Source organism: Bradysia coprophila, unplaced genomic scaffold (assembly GCF_014529535.1).
Source record: "Bradysia coprophila strain Holo2 unplaced genomic scaffold, BU_Bcop_v1 contig_476, whole genome shotgun sequence".
Lineage (NCBI taxonomy): Eukaryota > Metazoa > Arthropoda > Insecta > Diptera > Sciaridae > Bradysia > Bradysia coprophila.
The window spans coordinates 265,467-291,251 of NW_023503727.1; the positions used below are offsets into that span (position 1 = coordinate 265,467).

The 25,785-nt window shown below is 36.0% G+C and overlaps 1 protein-coding gene across 1 annotated transcript in view; it reads right to left on the reverse strand.

Moving 5' to 3' along the window:
- Window positions 1–1,726: 1,726 nt before the first annotated feature.
- Window positions 1,727–25,785, reverse strand: part of LOC119082581 — a 38,943-nt gene continuing 14,884 nt past the window's right edge. The window contains exons 2-7 of the mRNA XM_037192119.1: window positions 24,662–24,800; window positions 10,759–10,902; window positions 7,795–7,924; window positions 2,736–2,825; window positions 2,562–2,666; window positions 1,727–2,472 (exon numbers count right to left, since the gene is read on the reverse strand). Coding sequence (XP_037048014.1) covers window positions 2,342–2,472; window positions 2,562–2,666; window positions 2,736–2,825; window positions 7,795–7,924; window positions 10,759–10,902; window positions 24,662–24,800 — 739 coding nt within the window. The 3' untranslated portion in view covers window positions 1,727–2,341. The remainder of the gene's footprint in view (window positions 2,473–2,561; window positions 2,667–2,735; window positions 2,826–7,794; window positions 7,925–10,758; window positions 10,903–24,661; window positions 24,801–25,785) is intronic.

The window sequence follows — 25,785 nt, forward strand, 5'->3', positions numbered from 1 at the left end:
GACGCATTTTCCAGTGGACTTTTTTATATGTGCCTAGAAAGGACTTCGACCCGAGAACCCAAAACCACTCTCAAAAAAATTCTTCGAAGCTTTTATGGCTGGTGAAAGGTGATCAAAAACCGAAAACTTGCACTTTTCTTACCAAAATTTCTCCGGGCACACGAGCCGTACATGGTCTTGTGGGGTGTCATTAGAAAGGTAATCACATGTACTATTGAGCCGAATAGAGACTCATTGGTTTTAAAATTAATCCGCACTGAAATATGTGCAGTTGAAGTTTTCAACAGAAAACTTGCACTTTTCTTACCAATATTTCTCTAGTTACACGAGCCGTACATGGTGGTGTGGGGTATCATTTGAAAGGTAATTTTATGTGCTTTTGGGCCAAATAGGGTCTTATGGGGTTTGGATGCATCTACGATGAAATATGAGAAGTTGAAATGTTTAAGTGCCCACATTTCATCGCATATGCATCCAAACCCCATAAGACCCTATTTGGCCCAAAAGCACATAAAATTACCTTTCAAATGATACCCCGCACCACCATGTACGGCTCGTGTAACTAGAGAAATATTGGTAAGAAAAGTGCAAGTTTTCTGTTGAAAACTTCAACTGCACATATTTCAGTGCGGATTAATTTTAAAACCAATGAGTCTCTATTCGGCTCAATAGTACATGTGATTGCCTTTCTAATGACACCCCACACGACCATGTACGGCTCGTGTACCCGGAGAAATTTTGGTAAGAAAAGTGCAACTTTTCGGTTTTTGATCACCTTTCACCAGCCATAAAAGCTTCGAAGAATTTTTTTGAGAGTGGTTTTGGCTTCTAGGGTCGAAGTTCGTTCTAGGTACCTATAAAAAGTTCCACTAGAAAACACGCCCGATTTCGGTAGGCTGTTTTTCAAAAGAATCCCTCAGACCGATCACGTTCGAGTTCCGTATAGCCCTAAAGGAATTACGGAAAATTGGACGGAAAGTTTCAAAACATTATTTCGAAACTCTTACAAGCTTGAGGAGTCGTTACATTTATCTCTTGACGAGTCGTAACTCTGGGGGACATATGTGACCATTATGATGTAACTGTCGAAGCATTATAACTCTGGAGATTGTATTGTTCGCGAAGTGTTGCATAGAAGCTCAACACGGTTTCTCTGTTTTGATTTTTAAGTTTGTTGAAACAGTTGCTTCGGAAGTGAATGGTCAGGTCAGACCAGCTTTCTTATGCAGTAAGGAGATACGGTATTGGTTAATTGAAAAGCAAAATGCGTCACGTTCGATAGCTGGACTGTTCTGTTTTGTGAATTAAATTGTCTCTCTCAATTATCGAAAATAGTTTTAGCATCTAAATTCAACAGGCAATGCTGGACGCAAGCGTGAAACAACTTACGAAATGGCCACAGCACATCCTTCGGCATTGTTTCTATCTATGTATGACTCCGACAGAAATTTAATTTTGATAAACAAAGTGCCATGCATGCAACGTTATCTCCGTCTGCTTATTTAAAAAAATTGTTGCTGACGTGTGACTCAAATGTGACAACATTTTTAGGACTCAGGGCTTACTTTAGAGAATTAAAATTCTGAAAATTCCGAAAATTCTGAAAAAGTTCCGAAAAATTCTGAAAAAAATTCCTAACAATTCCGAAATATTTTTTAGGAATTTTTTCAGAATTTTTCGGAACTTTTTCAGAATTTTCGGAATTTTCAGAATTTTAATTCTCTAAAGTAAGCCCTGTTAGGACTGCATGGATACATCCAAGACTATACGGGAATTATTATCGAAGAATGTATCGAATCTACCACTTTATCTGATATAATCCATAACAGACAGATCTACTACTTCATTCGTTTTAGCAAACATTTTTGAGTGAACGCTCATCGTCTTCTCTGTCGATGTTGATAATAACAGATTACATGACTGGCTGTAAGGGCCGGTATTTATCTGCTTGTAGGTTCTTGATTTGAAATAAATTATCAGCTCACGATCTGTTAAGTAACATATTGAGCGTGCTAAGCGTACTCAATGTAAATATTTTCGGGTAAATCTATTACAAAAAGCTAAACTTAAAAAAAATATTTTTTCATTGTACAAACCTAGCAACTACTACACGCTTCAAAATGTGAGCGAATTGAATTTAACAGAAACGAAAACACATTCAGGCCTCTTGGAATTCAATTTGTTCCTAACAACATTTTGCATAATTTCAACTTTTATCCAAAACTAATGATTTTTCACATTTTAATAATCAATTTTTGCGTTTTTTGGAAGATTTATGGTAATCGTGGTACACATCATTACGAAACCGTTACAATATTACGCACCGTCCTTTGATTTCGTTCTAATGTGTACCACTCACTTTTAAGATCGGCGCAATTGGGTTGTTGTCCAAATCCTTGGGCGACTTCGGATGGTCCTGGTCGTCCAGAATCGGGAACAGTACATTTTCGTGGAAGGCATTGACGACGTTACCTGTTTGGGAATTTTAGTTATTTGGAGATACACTTTTCTGTTCGAATGAGACGCTTTGTCCCTTTATTCCGATCAATTTAATACAGTACCTGCAGGGTAGTAGTAAGCCACAACAAATATTTTTCCCGTACTCGATGTAGCTTTTCCCACACCAAAGTATTTAGAGCCGATCCATACCATCTGAGTGAAGTGACCTACATACAGAAGCAAAAGCCATAAAATCTAATTACTCCACAGCTCTACACCATTAAACATTCACTTACCGGCATTAACGTTCGTATGCAACAGATTTATATCTTTAAAATAATTGTAACGCCTCACGGTACTATACCAATAGGAAGCGACTTCTTGACCTGAAACATTAAAACAAAAACAAAAATGTATTGCAGCAATAAGTTCATCAGATTGAAGTGGTTTTTCGTGTAAAAGAGGTCATTTGGAAATTTCTGAAATGAAGAACATATTGGTTTACTGTGTAGCACATCATTTAAAGATGTTCCACCCCACCCCATTTCTCATTGTGGCATGCACTATCTCAAAGTCAGACAATGAATGCCACCAATTTGTATTTTCCGAACGGAATCTATATCAAACACAGAGGATAGAGTAATAGTTGGTCAAAGGGAATCAAATTATCGCCCAAAACCACTTACAGTGGAGGTGTGACGCAGGTCCTGTTATCCACTTACAAGAGAACTGATATCGGTGTAGGTGACGCTTGCAGATTCGACACGCAAAAAGGTATGCGTCACAAATGGCTTTCTTCCGTTTGAATTCCATTCTTTAAAGCAATATATTTCACAATTTTAAAAATTTTCCTTCCTCAACATCTGCCACTTGTGACGTAAACTTTTTTAATATAATTTTCTTCCTAAAATTTTTCTGGTAAGATTTTTATTGAAAAAACTTTCGCGTACTTTCCTCATCAGCTGCCATTTGTGACGCATACCTTTTGGCGTGTAAGTGGATAACAGGACTTGCGTCACACCTCCACTGTAAGTGGTTTTGGGCGATATCAGCTCTTATGTAAGTTGTGATTTTTTAGAATTTAGTCGCAGATAATCGACAATCATATTGTGCAGTTTTCAGCTTCCAGCTTTCATTTGACGAAAATCGAAAATTTGACGGAATTCGAAAATTTGACGAAAATCAAAACTTTGATAAAAATCGAAAAATTGACGAATATTGAAAATTTGACGCACTTAAAACGCTCATAGCTCCTAAATAGGTGAATTTTTAGGGAAACAATGAAAGACGCATCGATTAGAATCTAAAACTCTATAACTTTGTCTTTTAAACGAACTTTCTATCTGCCACATTGGCTTAACACGCTAATAGCTCCGAAATTATAAGCTTTCATGAAAATTCCTTCAAATTAGTTTCTTAGAATTACGTCCTTAACATACCCTGAAAATTTCAGCCAAATTCACCGGTAAATTCAAAAGTTTCGTTGTAGCAGAGTGACAAAGGTTGGTAAAATTCATCAATTTCAAAATTAATGAAAATCCATTTCTTCATACAAATTTCTACCCAAGTTTTGAAATTTAATATCTCGGCTAAATCTTAACCTCCTGAGGCGTGTGATAGCTCGTTGAACTCGTATGGACGCCAAATTACGAAAAAATAAAATAAGTGGCGGGTAGTAGGAGCGTAGGGGGAAAAAGTCAAAAAAGTTGTGTATATATAATCGCCCAAAACCACTTACAGTGGAGGTGTGACGCAAGTCCTGTTATCCACTTACAAAAGAACTGATATCGGTGTTGGTGACGCTTACAGATTCGACACGCAAAAAGATATGCGTCACAAATGGCAGCTGATGAGCAAAGTACGCGAAAGTTTTATCTTACCAGAAAAATTTTAGGAAGAAAATTATAACAAAAAAATTTGCGTCACAAGTGGCAGATGTTGAGGAAGGAAATTTTTATAATTGTGAAATATATTGCTTTAAAGAATGGAATTCAAACGGAAGAAAGCCGAATCATCTGCCACTTTTTGACGCAAATTTTTTTTGGTTTAATTTTCTTCCTAAAATTTTTCTGGTAAGATTTTTGTTGATAAAACTTTCGCATGCTTTCCTCATCAGCTGCCATTTGTGACGCATATCTTTTTGCGTGTCGAATCTGTAAGCGCCACCTACACCGATATCAGTTCTTTTGTAAGTGGATAACAGGACTTGCGTCACACCTCCACTGTAAGTGGTTTTGGTCGATATCAGCTCTTTTGTAAGTTTAGATTTTTTAGAATTTGGTCGCAGATAATAGACAATTATATTGTGCAGTTTGAACGAAAATATTCTTCTTACAAAACTGTATAACTTTCTCTTTCATCTCTACCTTCCAGCTTTCATTTGACAAAAATCGAAAATATTACTAAATTCAAAAATTTGACGAAAATCGGAAATTTTGAGAAAAATTGAAAATTTGAGGCACTTAAAACGCTCATAGCTCCCAAACAGACGACTTTTTAGGAAAACCATGAAACACGTATCGACTAGAATCTAAAACTCTATAAAATTGTCCTTTAAACGAACTTTCTATCTGCCATATTTTCTGAGTTATGGCTGACATAGCTCGCACTTAAAATACTCATAGCTCCCAAATCGACGCATTTTTATTAAAACCATGAAACACGTGTCGACTGAAATCTGAAACTCTATAAAATTGTCCTTTAAACGAACTTTCTATCTGCCATATTTTCTGAGTTATGGGTCCTATAACTCAATGGCTCAAAACGCTCGTAGCTCCGCAACTATAGGCTTTTATAAAAATTCCTTCAAATTAGTTTCTTAGAATTACATCCTTAACATACCCTGAAAATTTCAGCCAAATCCACCGGTAAATTCAAAAGTTTCGTTGTAGCAGAGTGACAAAGTAACAAAGTGACAAAGGTTGGTAAAATTCATCAATTTCAAAATGAATGAAAATCCATTTCTTCATACAAATTTCTGGAAATTTCCAAGTTTTGAAATTTAATATCACGGTTAAATTTTAACCTTATGAGGCGTGTGATGGCTCGTTGAACTCGTATGGACGCCCAGATTACGAATAAAATAAGTGGGGGATAGTAGAAGCGTAGGGGGAAAAAGTCAAAAAAGTTGTGTATATATGTTCCTCGTCCTGCGGAATCTTTTTTTTGTCAAATTTTTCAGTGTGAACGGACTTGCGTCACGGCCCTTCACTAACGTATCGCAATCGTATCGCCAATAAATATAAAAAATTGTTATTGCTCTAACGGCCTTCCCTGGAAGTTGTGTCCTAAACAAAATCTTGTACTTCTTTGGTTTAATAAAACTTTTGTTACATAAGAGACATGCCAGTTATGTTTCCTCGAGAGTTAAACTGTTCGAGTGGAGCCTATTATTGGAAAATGTATTCACCGAATTTATAAAGTTGATGCATTTTTCAAGAAAAAATTTCTTTCATATGGACCGACACAGGCAGAACCAAATCTTTTGGGTAATTACAAACAACTTGGACATAAATTTCGGAATTTTCTCGTAATTTTGGCCCTCAGCATGTGTGGGAGTGTGGAAGTGAAGAAAAGATTAAAGGGACAGTGTGACGGAGTTCCATAAAGCTGTTTGACTTGCGAGATCTTTTTGATTTTTCTAACGTAACTAAATGTGATTTGCATGAACCGGGAATTTTTTGTATTAAAAAAATATGTTTTGTGTCGGTTAGTGCATAACTCTCCTCATATTATGTTCCTACCGGTTGTTTTGTATTAAAAGTGTTTTGATCCTTTATTTTGTTAATGCTTTTTAGACCCGTACGAAGTACTGGCGTCTTATAGGTTTACGCATACGTTTGTAACACGTCGAATTGGACTCCCTGAGTAAGGGGAAACCTATTGTGGTTGTCCAGAGATGCCAAATCAGCAAGAAAAAAAATGTCCGTCTGTCCGTCCGTCCGTCCGTCCGTCTGCACGATAACTTGAGTAAAACGCATCCGATTTTGAAAATTCTTTTTTTCCCCGTTTGGTAATGTCAAAAGACAGGCTAAGTTCGAAGATGAGTGATTTTGGATCGACCCCTCCCGAGCTGTGGCCCAATAAGTGCTTTACGGTTTTTCGAAGATATCTCCGGACATTTAAACGTTAAACTTGTAAGTGATACGTCAAATAAAAGGTATTTACAATACCGATCGACAAAAAAAAAGTTTATGGAAATCGGATGACCGACTCGTGAGTTAGACCCCTTGGTGTGGAACAGGCACAGGGCGGCAAGCAGTTTTTGCTTGTAGGTCGGCCACATTTGAACATATTTCGTTCGTTTTAGCTTTATTAGATAGGTATTGACCGTACCAATCAGGGAAAAAAAAGTTTATGAAATTATGTTCTCCGGAGCGTGAGCTAGGTCTCTTGGAGTGAGCTCTTATCTGGCTACTCGGCCGTACAGTGAACGTGGAGTATTTTGTCAATATCTCGAGTAAATTTTGACCGAATTTCATGAATTTTTTTTTGTTTGAAAGGTATTAACGAATGTAAAGCGTCGGTACTATTTCCGGTCTCCTAACAAAATGGCTGCCGGCGGCCATATTGGATTTTAGTAAAATAGAAATATCTTGGGAAAAATGATACTTAGAGAGTTTCTGTTAACATGGAAATAATTTGTTATGTGTGTGGGGTTTCAGGGATTCCATATACGGACATCTATATATACCTATATACAGCTATATTGAGCTATATACAGGCATATAGAGCTATATAATAGCATATATTCCTCTGTGAAATGTTTATTTACAGTGAAATATAGTTAAATATAGCGGTATATAGCTGTTTAAATAGGAATTTATGAAATTTGACTTCGTATGGGGCTGTCTATATTGCCTCCGGCAATTTAATTGTATATGATAACAAGGCAAAGAGTGGATAATGTAAGTGATTTAAAAGGGAGAATAGTTTTTCAGCAGAGAAGAAAATGAAGTAAGAGAAATGAAGAGTTTCACATTAAAGGCTTTTGATACGAATAGGTGTTTCGTACGGGTCGGCGTTAGCTATGTTTTTGTATGCAGCTAATTTTTTGGCGGTGAATAAATGAATTTGAATCCCTCACCAAGGTTCAAGTCCAAAGAGAAATATGCTAACCGTGTTGATTGTGTGTACCAACAATCACTGCGAACTGTCCGAACAGATAACAATTTTATCTTCCAGTATTGCCTGACAACTTCAAAGCTAATCTCTATTTGAAATCGGTTCTCCCTGTCATTGTCGTTGACATCGGTCCAATTGCTATTCGAAAAATATTCCACCACTTCATTATCCCATGAGAATCGGATTCGAAATTTAAAATGTAAACTACGGGCAACAACATATCATGCTTACCAGTCAAATCTGTGACAAGTGCTGAGATGGGACAACAGAAAAGGTTTTGCCCAAGGTTCTTTTGCGACCGATAGTAAAATTCGTTCGTACTAGCCAAGTGATTCGCCCACTGCTGTGCATGGTCGCATAGCTGCAATGGATAATAATTTATGGTATTTTATGTGTGATGGAAAAATTTTTACTGTAAAATAACGGGAAATAGAAATAATTTCATTAAATGGCGTATCAGATATGGCATATGCATGACTCTTATATAAAGTAGTTGTTATGGCATATTTCGTAAGTAATAAAAACCAATTTCATTCAAATAAATTTGCAACGAAATTTTTGAAAAAATTATGGATTCTTGCCAAGTTTTATGGATTTTTTTTTTTGTTAAATTTATTTGTATGATAAAAGACTTAGTTTTAAGGAGTATTCATTCATATAGGTCGTATACAATATTCTTCTGCACAAGTTTTGTAAACTTTATTGTATGTACCACTCACAAGTAAATCAACAGAAAAACTCAGCAAAACTTTGGTAAAAATCCATTGTACCCAAACGCCCGTAAAAAGTGTACGAAATTCTCAAAATATTTTTCTTTTCCTATATTTTCGCACATCTGCAAACGGTGCAAAAAAAACACTAAAACACAATGTGCAATAAAGCAAATTGAAGGGCATCGCCAAAAGTAAACCCCCCGTTTTACTGTATATTATGTGAAAATCACATCAATTTTCCGGACTGCAACGCTGCATATAAATCTACAAATTGTTTAGGTACAAACCAGACAATAAAAATGCATAAATAAAATGAAATTATGTGAATTTAAGCTTCATGTAAAGGGAGAGAGAGCTCCATAGGAGCGTTAGAGATAAAATTTATTTCATCGAAATAAAACGTTAAACTTGAACTCGAAATGGCGCCAAAGTAGCCAGACAAACATTTCATCTGGAGAGATATTTTTCCTCTATCTCTAAAATTTGTGATGCGGCTTTTTCGGTACGGCCAGGACGAAAATGTGCGAATGCCAAAAATGTAATTCACATAAGGATATGGGGTATATACTAGGGTGGGTCGTATTTTCATTTTGTTTTTATTTTAAAAGGCCTGACCCCAGGCTGTACTTAGAATTGACCAAGGAATTCGAAACAGCAAAAAAAAATTTTTCAAAAATTAATTTTTCCCTTGCCTCTAGGCTGATTTTGATTTTCGGGGTAGTAGCATGAAATTGCACACAATGTTGAGTCAACATTGTTGACTGATATCTTGGGCATTTGTGAACAGAAGGCATTACTGCTAACTGTAGTTAATAGCTGAGGAGCCCAGCTATGAAATACCATAAGAACGTTGTTGACCTTCGCCTTCACTCGAGCAGAGTAACTCTGTCAGTGTTCCCGACTAAGGCTTTTCGACAAAAAATTTCAACTTTATTTGCAAATAAAATCGACAAATCATGACATAATACGTCGTGTGAGGTATGTCTGAACAGGTAATCTCATAGAGAATCCATTGCAGAGCAGTTTGTTGAAAACGGTGTGAAAAAACTCACAGGAGCTGTTTTTGAAACCCAAATTTGGCAATTTTTTGTTAGAATGAAAAAGTCAAATGAACAAAAAATGCAAATTAAAAGGTTCTAATCTAGTGAAATTGATAGTTGTATACCTATTCACCATAAATAACAGTTTTCTGAGCAAATTAACTTAAATTGGTCGATTTTTGTTCATTTAACTTTTTCATTCTAACAAAAAATTGCCAAATTTGGGTTTCAAAAACAGAGCTCCTGTGAGTTTTTTCAGACCGTTTTCAACAAACTGCTCTGCAATGGATTCTCTATGAGATTACCTGTTCAGACATACCTCACACGACGTATTATGTCATGATTTGTCGATTTTATTTGCAAATAAAGTTGAAATTTTTTGTCGAAAAGCCTTAGTCGGGAACACTGACAGAGTTACTCTGCTCGAGTGAAGGCGAAGGTCAACAACGTTCTTATGGTATTTCATAGCTGGGCTCCTCAGCTATTAACTACAGTTAGCAGTAATGCCTTCTGTTCACAAATGCCCAAGATATCAGTCAACAATGTTGACTCAACATTGTGTGCAATTTCATGCTACTACCCCGAAAATCAAAATCAGCCTAGAGGCAAGGGAAAAATTAATTTTTGAAAAATTTTTTTTTGCTGTTTCGAATTCCTTGGTCAATTCTAAGTACAGCCTGGGGTCAGGCCTTTTAAAATAAAAACAAAATGAAAATACGACCCACCCTAGTATATACGGTTTATGGCAAAACAAATTTCACATTTCCTTTTTGCATTTTTCAATCGTTTTTCTCCGATGCTACTAAACAAATTTGATTGATTTTATCGCTTCTTTACAATCATCATGGTGAAGAATTGGCACAAAAAAAAACTTTTTATGTTCTTTTCGATCAGATTTGCATAAAGCGTTAAAAATAGATTTAAAGTTGAATGCGATGTGGATTCGCCTGATGTAAAAGGAAAACAACTGATTTTTCGAATTAATCTCACTTTTCTGAAGTAATAATAAAAATGACAAATATTAGGCCAAACCAGACAAAAGTTTCAGTTTCAATGAAAATATGGAATTCACGAGGGGCGGAGGGACCTACGGGCAAATGTAATATATTTGAACTTTTCGAGTTGGACAGTCACTTTTTAGTCCGGTATTTTCACATTTTTCCTAATGGTTCATCGGACACTGGCAATAAGAGATACAAACCCATAAACATCATGTCGTTAAAATCGTATTTGTATAATAAAATTAGCTCGGTCTATTATTTCCCTTTTATGACTTGTACTACTAAAGTGAATGTAAAAGATTTATGGCCTTCCGCTGGTATATTTAACGTTCATAGCACAATCGAAATGACTGCGAGAAGTTCACTGGTGTAAATACAAGAGATTGTAAAAATTAATTGAATTACACACAACATACACTACACACTATACAACAGACTTACCCCCGGTGATATTACTAACGCTGGTGCTGAATGCCGAGCGCGATATTCATTGTGCCAGCATAAACAATCCAAAATAAAATCTTTGTCCTGTAAAATAGGTTTCGGTGATTCTTCGCCGTCTTTCAGATCACGCTTTGAGTTAACCTGTAATGTTTGTTGAAGAAACTAAAGCATTTCGACTCATGTTATGAATGATAGTCTACATTGTGAATTGATTGATTAGACACACCAGCGAAAGTGTGGATGGATCACATAGACTTAATATAAAAAAAAGACGCGGGGTCTTTAGGCTATGGATAAAAGCATGCAAAAGCAAATTGTAATACAAAAAGATACATAGAGGATAATCGACCAATAATTCCGCAGCCTGTCCAGCTATCGAGGCTATAATAAAGATTGATCAGTCAAAAAGTCCTTAAAGAGTAAATGTGACGCAAGTCCTTTATCTTACTTACAAAATAACTGATATCGCTGAGGGTGACGCATTGTGCGTGGTGCGTCGTTCGCAAAAGTTTTATCAAAAAAAAATTGAATCAAAAAATTTGTGAAAGAAAATTTTGCAACAAGAAATTTGCATCACAAGTGTCATCTCAAAATTTAGGAACCAACCTAGAGGTGAGTGGGCATGCCTAATTTTTATGCCCAAATCCCAATAATTTAAAGAAAGCATGCCCACGGCGCAGCCAATGCCCAAGAATTTTAAAAAGCATGCCCACTGCCCAGCCTATGCTCAAGGCCCACATCGGAAATTTTCGGAAAAAAATGTGAAAATTGTCAATCTGAGGCGAAACTGAGGTTGACAGCACATCGTTCGTGCAAAATTCTAGTAAATTGATGAGTTGGAAACACGATTTTATGTGCGAAAGCCGTTTTAAAATTTCTTGATGAATATTACATCGTACGGAAAATCTTGACTACACTTAAGACTTAAGTTTGTGGGCTCACACATTTTTGAAAAGTGCCCATTCTGCGCCCTATGCCCACGAAATTGAAAAGTGCCCATGCCCATGTCCCGTGGGCATGCCCATGGGCGTGGGCAGCCCACTTTTATGGGCAGCCCACTCACCTCTAAACCAACCTAGGTACAACTCACTTATATCGAAAATACCCCAAATCCATCAAAAAATCCGATGGAAGTTAGGTAATGCCAGAGGAATCATCTGTCATCCTAAAATTTATGAACCGACCTGGTGGAAGTTAATATTTAATAATCCACACAATTTCCAACCAGAAACACATCCAAAAACAACACACTCCTTTCACATTCCCATCCATATCATGCACCAACATATACAAAACACACACATATATACAAATTGGTTTTGATATGGCATTTGTATGGAGACTTTGAGGAGCTCCAGCTCCCAAGATGTGGGTTTTTTCCACTTTTGAAAATTGCATTCTTATTTTTGGGGCATTATTACAGTCAAAGGCAGTCAATTTTCAGCATAAATTTGCTTCAGCTGTTTTTCAGCTGATCCACACATACAATCAAAACTGGTTTTCCTTGTTCATACGGTTGAAGCTGCTACACGCACGCGCATGATAGTGGTAAAACCGTATAAAGACGTATAAACGGTTGTGGTTGTTTGTATGGATCAGCTGAAAAACAGCTGAAGCTAATTTATGCTGAAAATTGACTGCCTTTGACTGTAGCCTATAACGAAAATTTATGGAAAATCTATAGAAGAGGGATTCTTTTGAAAAACAGCCTACCGAAATCGGACGCATTTTGTTGTCGACTTTTTTATATGTGCCTAGAAAGGACTTCGACCCTAGAAGCCAAAACCACTTTCAAAAAAATTCTTCGAAGTTTGTGTGGCTGGTCAAAGGTGAGCAAAAACCGAAAAATTGCAATTTTCTTACAAAAATTGCTCCAGTTACACGAGCCGTACAGGGTCGTGTAACTGGAGCAATTTTTGTAAGAAAATTGCAATTTTTCGGTTTTTGCTCACCTTTGACCAGCCACACAAACTTCGAAGAATTTTTTTGAAAGTGGTTTTGGCTTCTAGGGTCGAAGTCCTTTCTAGGCACATATAAGAAATTCCAATAGAAAATGCGTCCGATTTCGGTAGGCTGTTTTTCAAAAGAATACCTCAGAAACGTTTAGGAGTTGCTGGATCCACTTTTCCATAGGAACTAACTAACGTAGGCAATTTGAGTTATCTGAAATCAAAATTTTTCTTATTTTCATACAAACATCAATATTTTGAAGTTCAATATCTCGGCCAATTTTGAACCTTCAGTAATGTTTGATAGCTCGATGAACTCATATTTAAGTGGTAGAAGTCAAAAAGTTGCTGTAAATATGCTCCGCCGTTAAAACATTATATCGTGTGAACTTCGAACAAAATTAGACTTTTCAGGACAAGAATTCAAGTTTGTGTTGAGCTAGCAATTTTTGACCTTCCAGACTGAAAATAAAATGTTAGATATGTCTATGAATTATTCCTCAGCATTCCTCAGCTATTTGCAGCTTGGGAACTATTCCATCGGACATTGTCTTTTATTAAATTTAAGTCAGTCGCTAATTAAACGACCACATAACAAAATTTAATTTGCAATGGGGGACTGAAGTTTTGACAAGTTATTTTTAATCGACGTAAAACATTATTCTAAACAAAAAATTGTTCAACAGTATGTCTCCAAAATACACTGATCTTTTTATAAGTTCGTCTAAACTTCGAAACATACAGCCGACCGTAAGAAAATTACAAAATGGCGGACTTATATTTTTGATTTTACACTGTTTTTAGCAATTCTTTCGATCAGAATTGTCGATACCCATGTAGTTATTGCTGCAGAACACCTTTCACCTACTTATTTTCATCGAGACTGGAAACGGCACATTTTAGGCGGCTGACAAAATTGGGTCGATTTAGGGTCGTACTTTGTAAACAAAATTAATTTTCTAAAAGAATTTGTGCATTTTAGAGGCATATCGTGGAACAATTTTTTGCTTAGAATAACGTTCTGCTTCGAATTGGTCAAAAATGCAATCCCCCATTGTTTTGGGTAATAATTCCCAGACGATAATTTCCCGAGTGACAATTCCAATCGATACGGGTGATAATCTCAATTTTTTTCACCCCTTTGACTCTCCTCTTAAAACTGTTTCCAGTTTTCGCGATATCATTCCTAAGCGATAACCTTCATTTTACATGAAAGTACGCCGTAATAAGTCTATTACGGTCCACTTATTTCAGTGTTATAATTGACCAATTACAGGCTAGAATGTGGTAAATGTAAAATTACAAAATTTCAACATAAATTTTGTTTATCAGTTAGAAACATGTCCTCGTGACATTATTTCTGCTACAATCCTAAAATACGGCACTTCATAAAACATGTCACATAGCCGAAACATAAAACTGAAACCGAAAGAAAAATGTTGTGTTATGGAAAAGAATGTTAACGATGCAAAAGCGAAAATGTAAAACTTTTCTAATAATTTGTTTTGGTGATAAAAGAATATTCCAGAATTTAATGCCATTGTTGGTATGTTTATAAAGCATCTAAATATGTACACACACCCACAGAAATATGGATACTTTATTAGAGTGTATATGTCGAGTTTAAATGTCTTGTTATATAACTGCTGTGCTGCTTCTTATTCCATCAAGGGTTTTTTTTTATATTTTATCATAAAGGCATAACATTGCACTAAATCACAATTCAAGTGCTAATTTAAATAAATATGAAAGAAAAGGCGGTACGAGAATGAAGGGAGTGAAAATTTGTTGAGATTACCAGCGTATAATAGGTTATATCATGTCATCATATATACTAAGCAGAAAGTTCAACAACAACAAAAAAATATTCTCATCACCGATGGTAATTTACATGAACGTTGAAATCACTCGGTTGGAACTTTATCTCGCATTGAACACGACATGGCTAAACAGCACCACCGCAACACCACCTTATACGCATAGTTTATTATGCCAGTAAATATCCTTTTCTATATTTTGTGATATATATATATATATTCGGCGCGTAGTAGAGGTTAAGGTCAAAAGGTATATAGCTCCCATGCGTTCAGCTTGAATGCCAAGTTAGTATGAAATGTTACGATAATTCAATATGCTTTCGGCAGGGCTTATTATTACGGATTTTTTTCCGAAAATTCTTAAGAATTTTTTTGGATTTTTATAAATTTTTAAGAATTTTCAGTCTTAAAATTCTAAAAACTTAATTAATTTAACAATTTTGAAGAATTTTCGAGAATGTAAACAGTTCTCTTGAAGGTGAGGCGACATAACTACACGGTCAATATCGTCAGGAACGATATTATCGTTTTTTAGACGATAGTATCGTCTAAAAAACGATAGTATCGTTTTTTGGACGATAGTATCGTTTTTTAGACGATAGTATCGTCCAAAAAACGATAGTATCGTTTTTTAGACGATACTATCGTCTAAAAAACGATAATATCGTCTAAAAAAATTTCATCCAGGACGATAATATCGTCTAAAATTATAAATTTTAAAATATTTTCAGGACGATATTATCGTTTTCTTGACGATATTATCGTTTAAAAAAACGATAATATCGTTTTTAAACGATAATATCGTTTTTTTGGACGATACTATCGTTTTTTTGGACGATACTATCGTTTTTTTGATGATACTATCGTCTAAAAAACGATATTATCGTTCAAAAAACGATAATATCGTTTTTTTGACGATAATATCGTCCTGGATGAAAATATCCGCTGGACGATATTATCGTTATTTTCTTTTTCTGAACAAATTTATCGTTATTTTGGACGATATTATCGTCCTGGTCGATAATTTTTGGGACGATAATATCGTTTTTAATTTATTAATTTTTTTAAATTTGAGACGATAATATCGTCCAGGACGATAATATCGTTTTTAATTTATTTAAAATAAAAATTCTAGACGAGAATATCGTCCTGGGCGATATTATCGTTCTGGATGGTTGTTGAAGACGAAACACAAAATCTTGTAGATAAATACCTTTTTATAGACGGCAAATATATATTAAAAATTGGTTCATTTGGTTCCGTAAATTTAAATTTTATAATAGAAAAATTACACAGACTAATTATGAGACGATGCGAGAAAAAAAATTAACTCCTAAGTTCCGACACCGTTCCGGCGCCCGGCTCGCATTGCGGCCCTCCGCTTCGCTCCGGGGCAATGGGCCGGATCGCTCGGCGTGTTAAAACGCTTTTTATGTACAATCAAAGTTGGTATTCATTTCGTAAAAAGATGAATTATTTCGGGACGAACTAAACGCCTTTTTTAAACACTGATGTGTAGGTGATTTCCTCTGACAATTGTTTTTTGATATTTTGGAAGAGAATTCGGTTCTTGCTGCACCTCTGAGTAAAATTAAGTCCTGGACAATATTACCACCCAAAACTAAACGATAATATCGTCCTGGGCGATATTATCGTTTTTTTAAACGATAGTATCGTGCTGGACGATATTATCATTTAAGAAAACGATAATATCGCCCAGGACGATATTATCGTTTTGGACGATATTATCGTACAGAAAACGAAAATATCCATTAGATTTTCTAGAACGGTAATATCGTCCAGAAAACGATAGTATCGTTTTCTGAATGATAACATCGTCCAGAAAACGGTACTATCGTCCAGACAATATTTTAGAATTTTCCAATTTAGACGATATTATCGTCCTGTATGAAAATTTTTTGGACGATAGTATCGTCTAAAAAACGATAATATCGTTTTTTAGACGATACTATCGTCCAAAAAACGATATTATCGTTTTTTTGGACGATACTATCGTCTAAAAACGATATTATCGTTTTTTAGACGATAGTATCGTTTTTTAGATGATAGTATCGTCCAAAAAAACGATAATATCGTTCCTGACGATATTGACGGTGTCGAAATGTCCCGCCACCCTCTTGAATTGTGAAGCATTTTTAGTGATTTTACGAATTTTTAGGAATTTTCTAAATGAATAGATCAGTGTCGAATAGCGGTTTCTTCTCTCAAAAAGTGTCAAATGAGTTGTCAATTTCACAAAGCTAACCTCAAAAGATGTTTCGTTCACAGAGCCGCCCCTTGAAATGTATGAAAATTTGTGTGGCATCTCACCATCCAATACTTTTTTTGTTCGATTTGAGGTTAGCTTTGTGAAAATGACAACTTATTTGACAGCTCAAACGACATTGACAATGATCTATTTTTAAGAGTTTTTAGGAATTGAAATTCAGATTAAAAAGCCCTGTTTGAGAGTAGTATTTGATGTGGTTGAAATTGTAGAATTGGTTTTGATTTATATGCTGTGAGAATATACAATTAAATCGTTGCTGTTAAAGCCAATAATTATCTAAGCTTAATTGTTCTGTTTACAATCGAAATAGATCAGAGGCAAACTGTAACTACGAACAAAGAGAAGCTTAAACGTACACATCAAAGGATATTCCATGAACATCCACTTATTACGTAGGTTTAGTGTATCTCTTTGTGAAAAACCATTAGAACGTCTACTATATAATCTAGATACAACTTCCCTCCGCTGTAATATTATACACTCCGGACATCATCATTACAAAACAAATAAATGATGTAGCCTTCCATAAACATACGGAATGAATAGAAGTGACTTCTTCAATGTAACCGACGACAAATGATACCGTACGTGTCTGTGACACGGAATGAAAGTTTGTAAATCACAGCAGATAAAGAATTATATGCGACGAGGATGGATGTGTGGAAAGTTGGTAAATATGTTTACATTCGATTTCGAGGAATGGAAGTCCATCATCACAGCTATGTTATATGTACAAGAGCAAAAAATAAAAACTAAACGCAAAGTATTGCGTTGACCTTTAATAAATAGCAGAGATGGTCGCTTAAATATTGACGGGATGAGATGATGAGGACGATATTGAAAAGGCAATGTAGGTATTATGTCAAGAGCATTTTCGTTTAAATAAGTTTGTTTCTGTGCGGACCGCAATATCTATGGCATGTCGAGTATAAAAAAAAGCCTTGCAGATGGCAGGCAGTGTATATGGACCTGAGACCTGACCAATATATGGAAAACTGTCGAATAGGCTACATTGAAAGAGGTTGTACATAATTTTCTGACACTCCCTTCCGTCTACAGTGGATAGGGTGTGTCGAATTTTCCATTTTATTCTATTTTGAACAGCCTGACCCCTGGATGCATTCAGAATCATCCTGAGAATTTTTTGTGGAAGAAACATTTTTTTAAAAACATGTTTTTCCCATGCCTATGGAGCGATTTTCATTTTGCTTTTAGCTTTAAAATGGTACAAGCATGGTCTCCATATGGTCATTGTAAGTAAAAACGTTTTCGGTTGCTAGGAATCTCGCGCCGTATGGGCGCGAGATTCCTACGTTTATATAGTGAAAAATGGAATCTCGCGCCGCGTGAAATTCCTATTTTAGAGTAGTAATTTCGCGCCCATACATTTTTCGATTTTTTGGTGTTGTTGGCGCGAATTATGGAATTCGGTGCGAATTTGATTTATGATGACAGTAGAAGTTGGAAATGGGTGCGAACTCGATTTAGAGCATTTTTAATGGAACAGAAAGTTGGAAATGGGTGCGAACTCGATTTAGAGCATTTTTAAAGGAAGTGAAAGTTGGAAATGGGTGCGAACTTGATTTAGAGCATTTTTAATGGAACTGAAAGGAAAATTCCCTCAGTCTTAGTTAACATTTCGTAAAAGGAAAATTCCCTCAGTCTTTGTTATTTCCAACTTTCAGTTCCATTAAAAATGCTCCAAATCGATTTCGCACCCATTTCCAACTTTCAGTTTCTTTAAAAGTGCTCTAAATCGAGTTCGCACCAATTTCCAACTTTCAGTTCCTATAAAAATGCTCCAAATCGAGTTCGCACCCATTTCCAACTTTTACTTCCATTAAAAGTGCTCTAAATCGAGTTCGCACCCATTTCCAACTTTCAGTTCCTATAAAAATGCTGTAAATCGAGTTCGCACCCATTTCCAACTTTTACTTTGCCTAAAACCATCATAAATCAAATTCGCACTGAATTGCATAATTCGCGCCAACAACACCAAAAAATCGGAAAATGTAAGGGCGCGAAATTACCACTCTAGAGTAGGAATTTCACACGGCGCGAGATTCCCCAACACCAAGTTTTCGCGACCACGAGACTTTAGGAAAAAAAAATTGATTTTGCTTGGGAACAGAATCGAAAATTCGTGACATGTAAGTCAATAAATAGTCAATGAATAGCATCAATGCTCTCGCTCTGAAAAAGCATAGTCAACTTCATGATTTTGACACTCTTTTGACCAACGTCACCAGTGCCTATGCCTATATTTGCGAAAATATTTTCACGAATTTTCTCGAATTTTCACGAATTTCTCAAATTTTGAGAAAATCTCAAAAATTTGAGAAAATTCGTGAAATTTTTTTCGCGAATATAGGCACTGAACGTCACAGATAGTTTCGATGCTATAGAGCCGTATAGTGGTGCCGTATGAAACCGATAACAATGTTGTTGCCGTGAATATTTTCACATACGTCGTAATGTGTAGCTACAGTGAAATGTAAGTACACTAGTGCTCGGTGCGTTGTAAATAGTCAATCAATGAATTGATTCAAGTGTTTTCGACTTTCAATCGAGTTAGTTCATTCTGTAAGGCGCTACGTGTGAATTCAATTTTGTATTTTAAATTAAATTTTCAACCTTCACAATAAACTTTTGATTGATGCTTTTCAATAAAATGATAATTTAATGTTATGCAACGTATGCTAATGCAGTACTTGTGAATTGTATATTGCTATTTATTGCACATCTAGGACGAAAACAAATCGACGAGTTTCCGTCATATGACTCGTGTCTTTAATTTCGCAACTGCGGCCGGAAATGTATATATCACGTCTGTTGGAAATTATATTTTGCATACAACCGCAAGAAAGTGTTACATAAACATTTCTCTCCAGTGCACAATACTCCAAAAAAAGGAATTGTTATAAGAATTTATGGTATCGAGAGATGTACGCTCTGAGATTACATATTTATATAATGGCGCACCGAAACAAAATCAATAAATAAACAAACATAATGCATGATGTCATGCTGATACCGTGATATTGAATCATCGAGCCACTAAAATAGCGAATGGCATTTTGTTTTTGGATATGCCGTTAGGCCGAACGTTATTTGTCGATTCTATTTTCAAAATAGACACAAAATGCGATGTGTTTTCAGCTTTCCAATTATTATCTTTCTATATATGAGATGGCAGCCGAATTGGTTTCGGTTCCGAACAACAGCAATTTACATTCAAACTTTCAGAATTATTACGGTCGACAGTCTTAAACTTTTTAACTTTTGTTTCACTCGGAGTCAGAACACTGTTTTATGATAACTTAATCAAATAGGAATGACCCAGTTGGATGAATGTTTCTCCATTCTGATTCGTATCCATGCTGACCGAAACGACAGATTAAAAACAAATTTTTGTTTCAAAATTTATTGTTCCAATATTGCCAATGCTAAGCGACATAACAAAAGTCAATATTGAACAAATTAATCCGTAGGGCAATAGTGATTGGGGGGAGTGAAATAACTTTATTTCGCCTATAGTTTCGGCTACAAATGGGCAGATAAACTGAAGTGATCTGACGTGGTAGAAACTTTTTAGCCCCGTACGAAGTACGAAGGGGCTTATAGGATTACGATGCCGTGTGTAATTGATGGAATTCGAAGCAGACGGTGAGGGCAAAGTGTTTGCCTATGTTCATAGATGACGAATCCGCAATAAAAATTTGGGCCGTCTGTCCGTCTGTCCGTCACGTCGATATCTTGAGTAAATCAAATCCGATTTCAAAAAAAAAAATTTTCCCTGAAAGATAGTCAAAATAGTGAGGCTAAGTTCGAAGATGGGCATATTCGGGTCGGCCCTTCGTGAGTTAGGGCCACCTAAGTGATTTAAGGTCTTTTGGTGATATTTATGGCAAAATAAACGATGGAAATGACACGGCAAATGATAGGTATTGTCAATACCAATCCAGGAAAAAAAAGTTTTTCTAAATTGGGTGAGTGGACCGTGAGTTAGGGCCTTAGAAGTGAAAAGCTACTAGGGCCCTATGTGTATTTTACATATAACTCGAGCAAATTTCATCCGTTTTTCGTAATTTTTGTTTCATTTGGAAGGTAATCAAAGGCGGAATAGAATGTTGTTGAAAAAAAAAATTGGGTCCTCGGACTAAGGCCGCTACTAGGGCCCTATGTGTATTTTACATATAACTCGAGCAAATTTCATCCGTTTTTCGTAATTTTTGTTTCATTTGGAAGGTAATCAAAAGCCGAATAGAATGTTGTTGAAAAAAAAAATTGGGTCCTCGGACTAAGGCCGCTACTAGGGCCCTATGTGTATTTTACATATAACTCGAGCAAATTTCATCCGTTTTCCGTATTTTTTGTTTCATTTGGAAGGTAATCAAAGGCGGAATAGAATGTAGTTGAAAAAAAAAAATTAAATTTGGATCCTCCGACTGAGGCCGATACTAGGCCCTATGTGTATTTATACTCAATAAATTAAAATTTTAGGGCTATTTGAAATTTTTGTTTTATTTGAGAGGAACGTCGTACGGGGCTTCGTAATTGCGCTATGCGCAATTTCTAAGATGTACACATTACATAATAATTTTACTTTAACTACTTTAACCGGCGCATAGGCTTACGGTCAAAGTAGGGTGACAGACGCACTAGGGTCACGTACGCAATAGATATACGGGTTTGTACGGGGCTCAGTCGCAGCAAACGCTCCGACTGTTCTGATGGCTCGTTTTATATCAAATCTTGTACTTCTTTAGTTGTCATATGCGTTTTTCTATATAGGACCGCATTAGCCAGATTTTACAGTTTATTGTTCAATTTTGTCTGCGATAGTAGAGAGGGATTCTTTTGAAAAACAGCCTACCGAAAACGGACGCATTTTATAGTGGACTTCTTTATATGTGCCTCGACCCTAGCAGCCAAAACCACTTTCAAAAAAATTCTTCGAAGTTTGTGTGGCTGGTGAAAGGTGACCAAAAACCGAAAACTTGCACTTTTCTTACATAAATTTCTCCAGTTACACGAGCCGTACAGGGTCGTGTGGGGTGTCATTAGAACGGTAATCACATGTACTATTGAGCCGAATAGGGACTTATTGGGTTTAAAATTCATCGACACTGAAATGTGTGCAGTTGACGTTTTCAACTGAAGACATACACTGTTCTTACTGAAATTTCTCGAGGTACACAAAACGTACATGGTCGTGTGGGGTATCATTTGAAAGGTAATTTAATGTGTTTTTGGGCCAAATCATTGGATATGTGATAGATAGGCCATAGATCTTAAGATCTAAGAAGATTTGTCGTAGCAGCTAATAGTATTCATATTTTGTTAGAAGGTATGCAACAATTATGCAACCTCAGTTGTAACGACGTTGCAAGCAGAATTTGAAGCATATGATTTCTCCCTTAAGAAAATTGCAACGATCTCCTCCGAATGCTGTACGCAACCCTAATGTAACAATTGCAAGATAAACAATTTTAATAAAAGGAACTCTCTCCATCGTAAAGAACACAAATTTTCGTCACTTCCAACGGCCAAATTCGACTTGCGTGTGCAAATCAATTACGCTTACTTTAACATTCATTACGTTGCCAAAATTAATGAAATCCATTTTCCGAAGCATATTCTCGGTTTGCTTTTATTTTGGGGGTTAATGATGTTCATCATGTTACACGACACAGAGGATACTTCAGGACAATTTCGTTGAATAAATAACAAAATGTTCACCTTAATTTATTCTGTCGCAAATAATAGAAACAGAGCCAAAGAAAATGTAAATTGTAAATGAACCCGAAAATGTCGTATTAAGCCCACATAATTAATGTAAAACCTTCCACTACATCATTAGAATTCTTTCAAATAAATTGTAAGGAATATACGACCGTTAACATGCAAAAAGCGTGTTATTTATAGCACTGCAATTTCTGAGACAAATGACGATGCAGAATAGGTCGCTTTAAATATTTTATAGTAAAATGTTTCGCATGGCTTTGTCACCGTTGTTGCTCACACGGTTAACATTTCAAAGCAACACAACAACACAATATAACCACGGGTTTTCTTTTCATATTTTTGTTTCAAGTGCGACGACTGACGACAACAAAAACCTTTACTCACTTTTGCTATTTCAATTAACTGCTACAGATGTTGTATGTTTTAACGAACTGAAAATGTTATGTGGCTCAGTTTTTGTGACGGGAAAATTATATGGTTTTTCGTTAGAGTCGACAGAAGCTTTTGTTTTTCTTACCCCATTCATAGGAGAGTAATAGTCGAGGTAATAGTAGGGGTAGGATGAACATTGTAGTCGTGGAATGTTCACTAACCGAAAACCAGTCTGTTTAATTTCACTTTTTAGCCCCGTACGAAGTACAAAGGGGCTTATAGGATTACGATGCCGTGTGTAATTGATGGAATTCGAAGCAGACGGTAAGGGCAAAGTGTTTGCCTATGTTCATAGATGACGAATCTGCAATAAAAATTTTGTCTGTCCGTCTGTCCGTCTGTCCGTCTGTCACGTCGATATCTTGAGTAAATCAAATCCGATTTCAAAATTTTTTTTTCCCTGAAAGATAGTCGAAATAGTGAGGCTAAGTTCGAAGATGGGCATATTCGGGTCGGCCCTTCGTGAGTTAGGGCCACCTAAGTGATTTAAGGTCTTTTGGTGATATTTATGGCAAAATAAACGATGGAAATGTAAATGACACGGCAAATGATAGGTATTGTCAATACCAATCCAGGAAAAAAAATTTTAAAATCGGGTGAGTGGACCGTGAGTTAGGGCCTTAGAAGTGAAATGCTACTAGGGCCCTATGTGTATTTTAAATAGAACTCGAGTAAATTTCATTCGTTTTTCGTAATTTTTGTTTGATTTGGAAGGTAATCGAATGCCGAATAGAATGTTGTTGAAAAAAAATTAAATTTGGGTCCTTGGCCTAAGGCCGCTACTAGGGCCCTATGCGTATTTTACATACAACTCGAGTAAATTTCATCCGTTTTTCGTAATTTTTGTTTCATTTGAAAGATAATCGAACACCGAATAGAATGTTGTTGAAAAAAAAAATTAAATTTGGGTCCTTGGACTAAGGCCGCTACTAGGGCCCTATGTGTATTTTACATATAACTCGAGCAAATTTCATCCGTTTTTCGTAATTTTTGTTTCATTTGGGAGGTAATCAAAGGCCGAATAGAATGTAGTTGAAAAAAAAAAATTGGGTCCTCGGACTGAGGCCGATACTAGGGCCCTATGTGTATTTTACATATAACTCGAGCAAATTTCATCCGTTTTTCGTAATTTTTGTTTCATTTGGAAGGTAATCAAAGGCCGAATAGAATGTAGTTTAAATTTGGGTCCTCGGACTGAGGCCGATACTAGGCCCTTCAAAAAAATAAAATTTTAGGGCTATTTGAAATTTTTGTTTCATTTGAAAGGAACGTCGTACGGGGCTTCGTAATTGCGCTATGCGCAATTTGTAAGATGTACACATTTCATAATAATTTTACTTTAACTACATTAACCGGCGCAATAGGCTTACGGTCAAAGTAGGGTGGCAGACTCACTAGGGTCACGTACGCAATAGATATACGGGTTTGTACGGGGCTCAGTCGCAGCAAACGCTCCGACTGTTCTGATGGCTCGTTTAATTTGCTTTTTCTTGCTTTTATCTCACAACAATTATGTTTTCGATTATGGGAATTGTCTCGCTCGAAGCGAAAGATAGTGGTCTCAAGCACAGCATATGAGCGATAAATATTTCTATCTTTCCAAAGCGGGATAGTATGAGCGATACAAAGGAAATGGAAACAAAAATATGTTTGCGTGAGCATACCTTCGGCAATAACGGTCTGTTATCGAGTTGTTCTTGTTCAGCTTCATTTGCATTTTGGTCTTCGGGTGTAGGTCTTGTTCGTGTTAAATCACAAGCCGCTACACGCTTCCTCAAATTAGCCATAACCATTGCTTCCTCTCTAAAAGTAGAAAACAGACAAAGTTAGTAAATTAGATAGGGTTCGCATTTTAGAAAATTGAAATTTGGCATAAAAAAGGTACAAAAAGAGGACGCCTTTACTACCAAAAATGGGGACGAAAAGTAGATTTCCAACGAAGAATTACAACCTTTTCATGTACCTGTATCCAGGTCTCCCAAAACAACACGCAATTTCCTGTATTGTAAAATTCCTAACTTTTTCATTCGATGATATGATATTAAGGTAGTGTACAGCGCGAGCGGAGCGAGTGGAATTTTTTCGCACTAAAGAATTTCTAGCATTAACTCCTCAAAATCAATTATTTTTTGGACGAATTTTTTCCGATCTGTGACTGCTTCAAATTTACTTAAAAAAGAAGTTTGTTTTAAAAAATAGGACATTTTATGAAAAAAGTGATGTTCTTAGAATAAGAACTCTAAATTAGGATATTTACAGTGACTGTGTGTAACTCTTTACAATATTCGATTTATAAGAGAAATCACAAAGAATCCTAAATGCTATAGCTGTTCAATATACTCCATTATAAATACACTTCCGAAGACGAAATTTTTATTGACAGAAAATTCTCAAACATCAATCGTTGATGGGGAAATCTGAAAAGCTCACAATCAAATCCTAAATATTTCGAATAACACAGTTGAATGGTTCCCATATACAGTGCAAAATTCCTCACGCACATCCACCCACACGAAAATATTATTATGTTCGTTCTCCATACGAGCCCCCTTCTCATCAATATGTTATCATGCCGCATGATACGGGACGCTCAGGAATGTGTTTGGGATCAGATATGGATTAAGTAAGAAATAGCAACGACACATCTGCGTATTTTTATACACAGACGCAAATTTTGGACTATAAAATTTTAAGGGTTGGAGAGAGCCTACCGCCTTCTTTTACCTTCTTTTGCATTTCCGTCAGTAATTTAATCCTTCAAAACATTTACGTGGCGATTTATCATAGG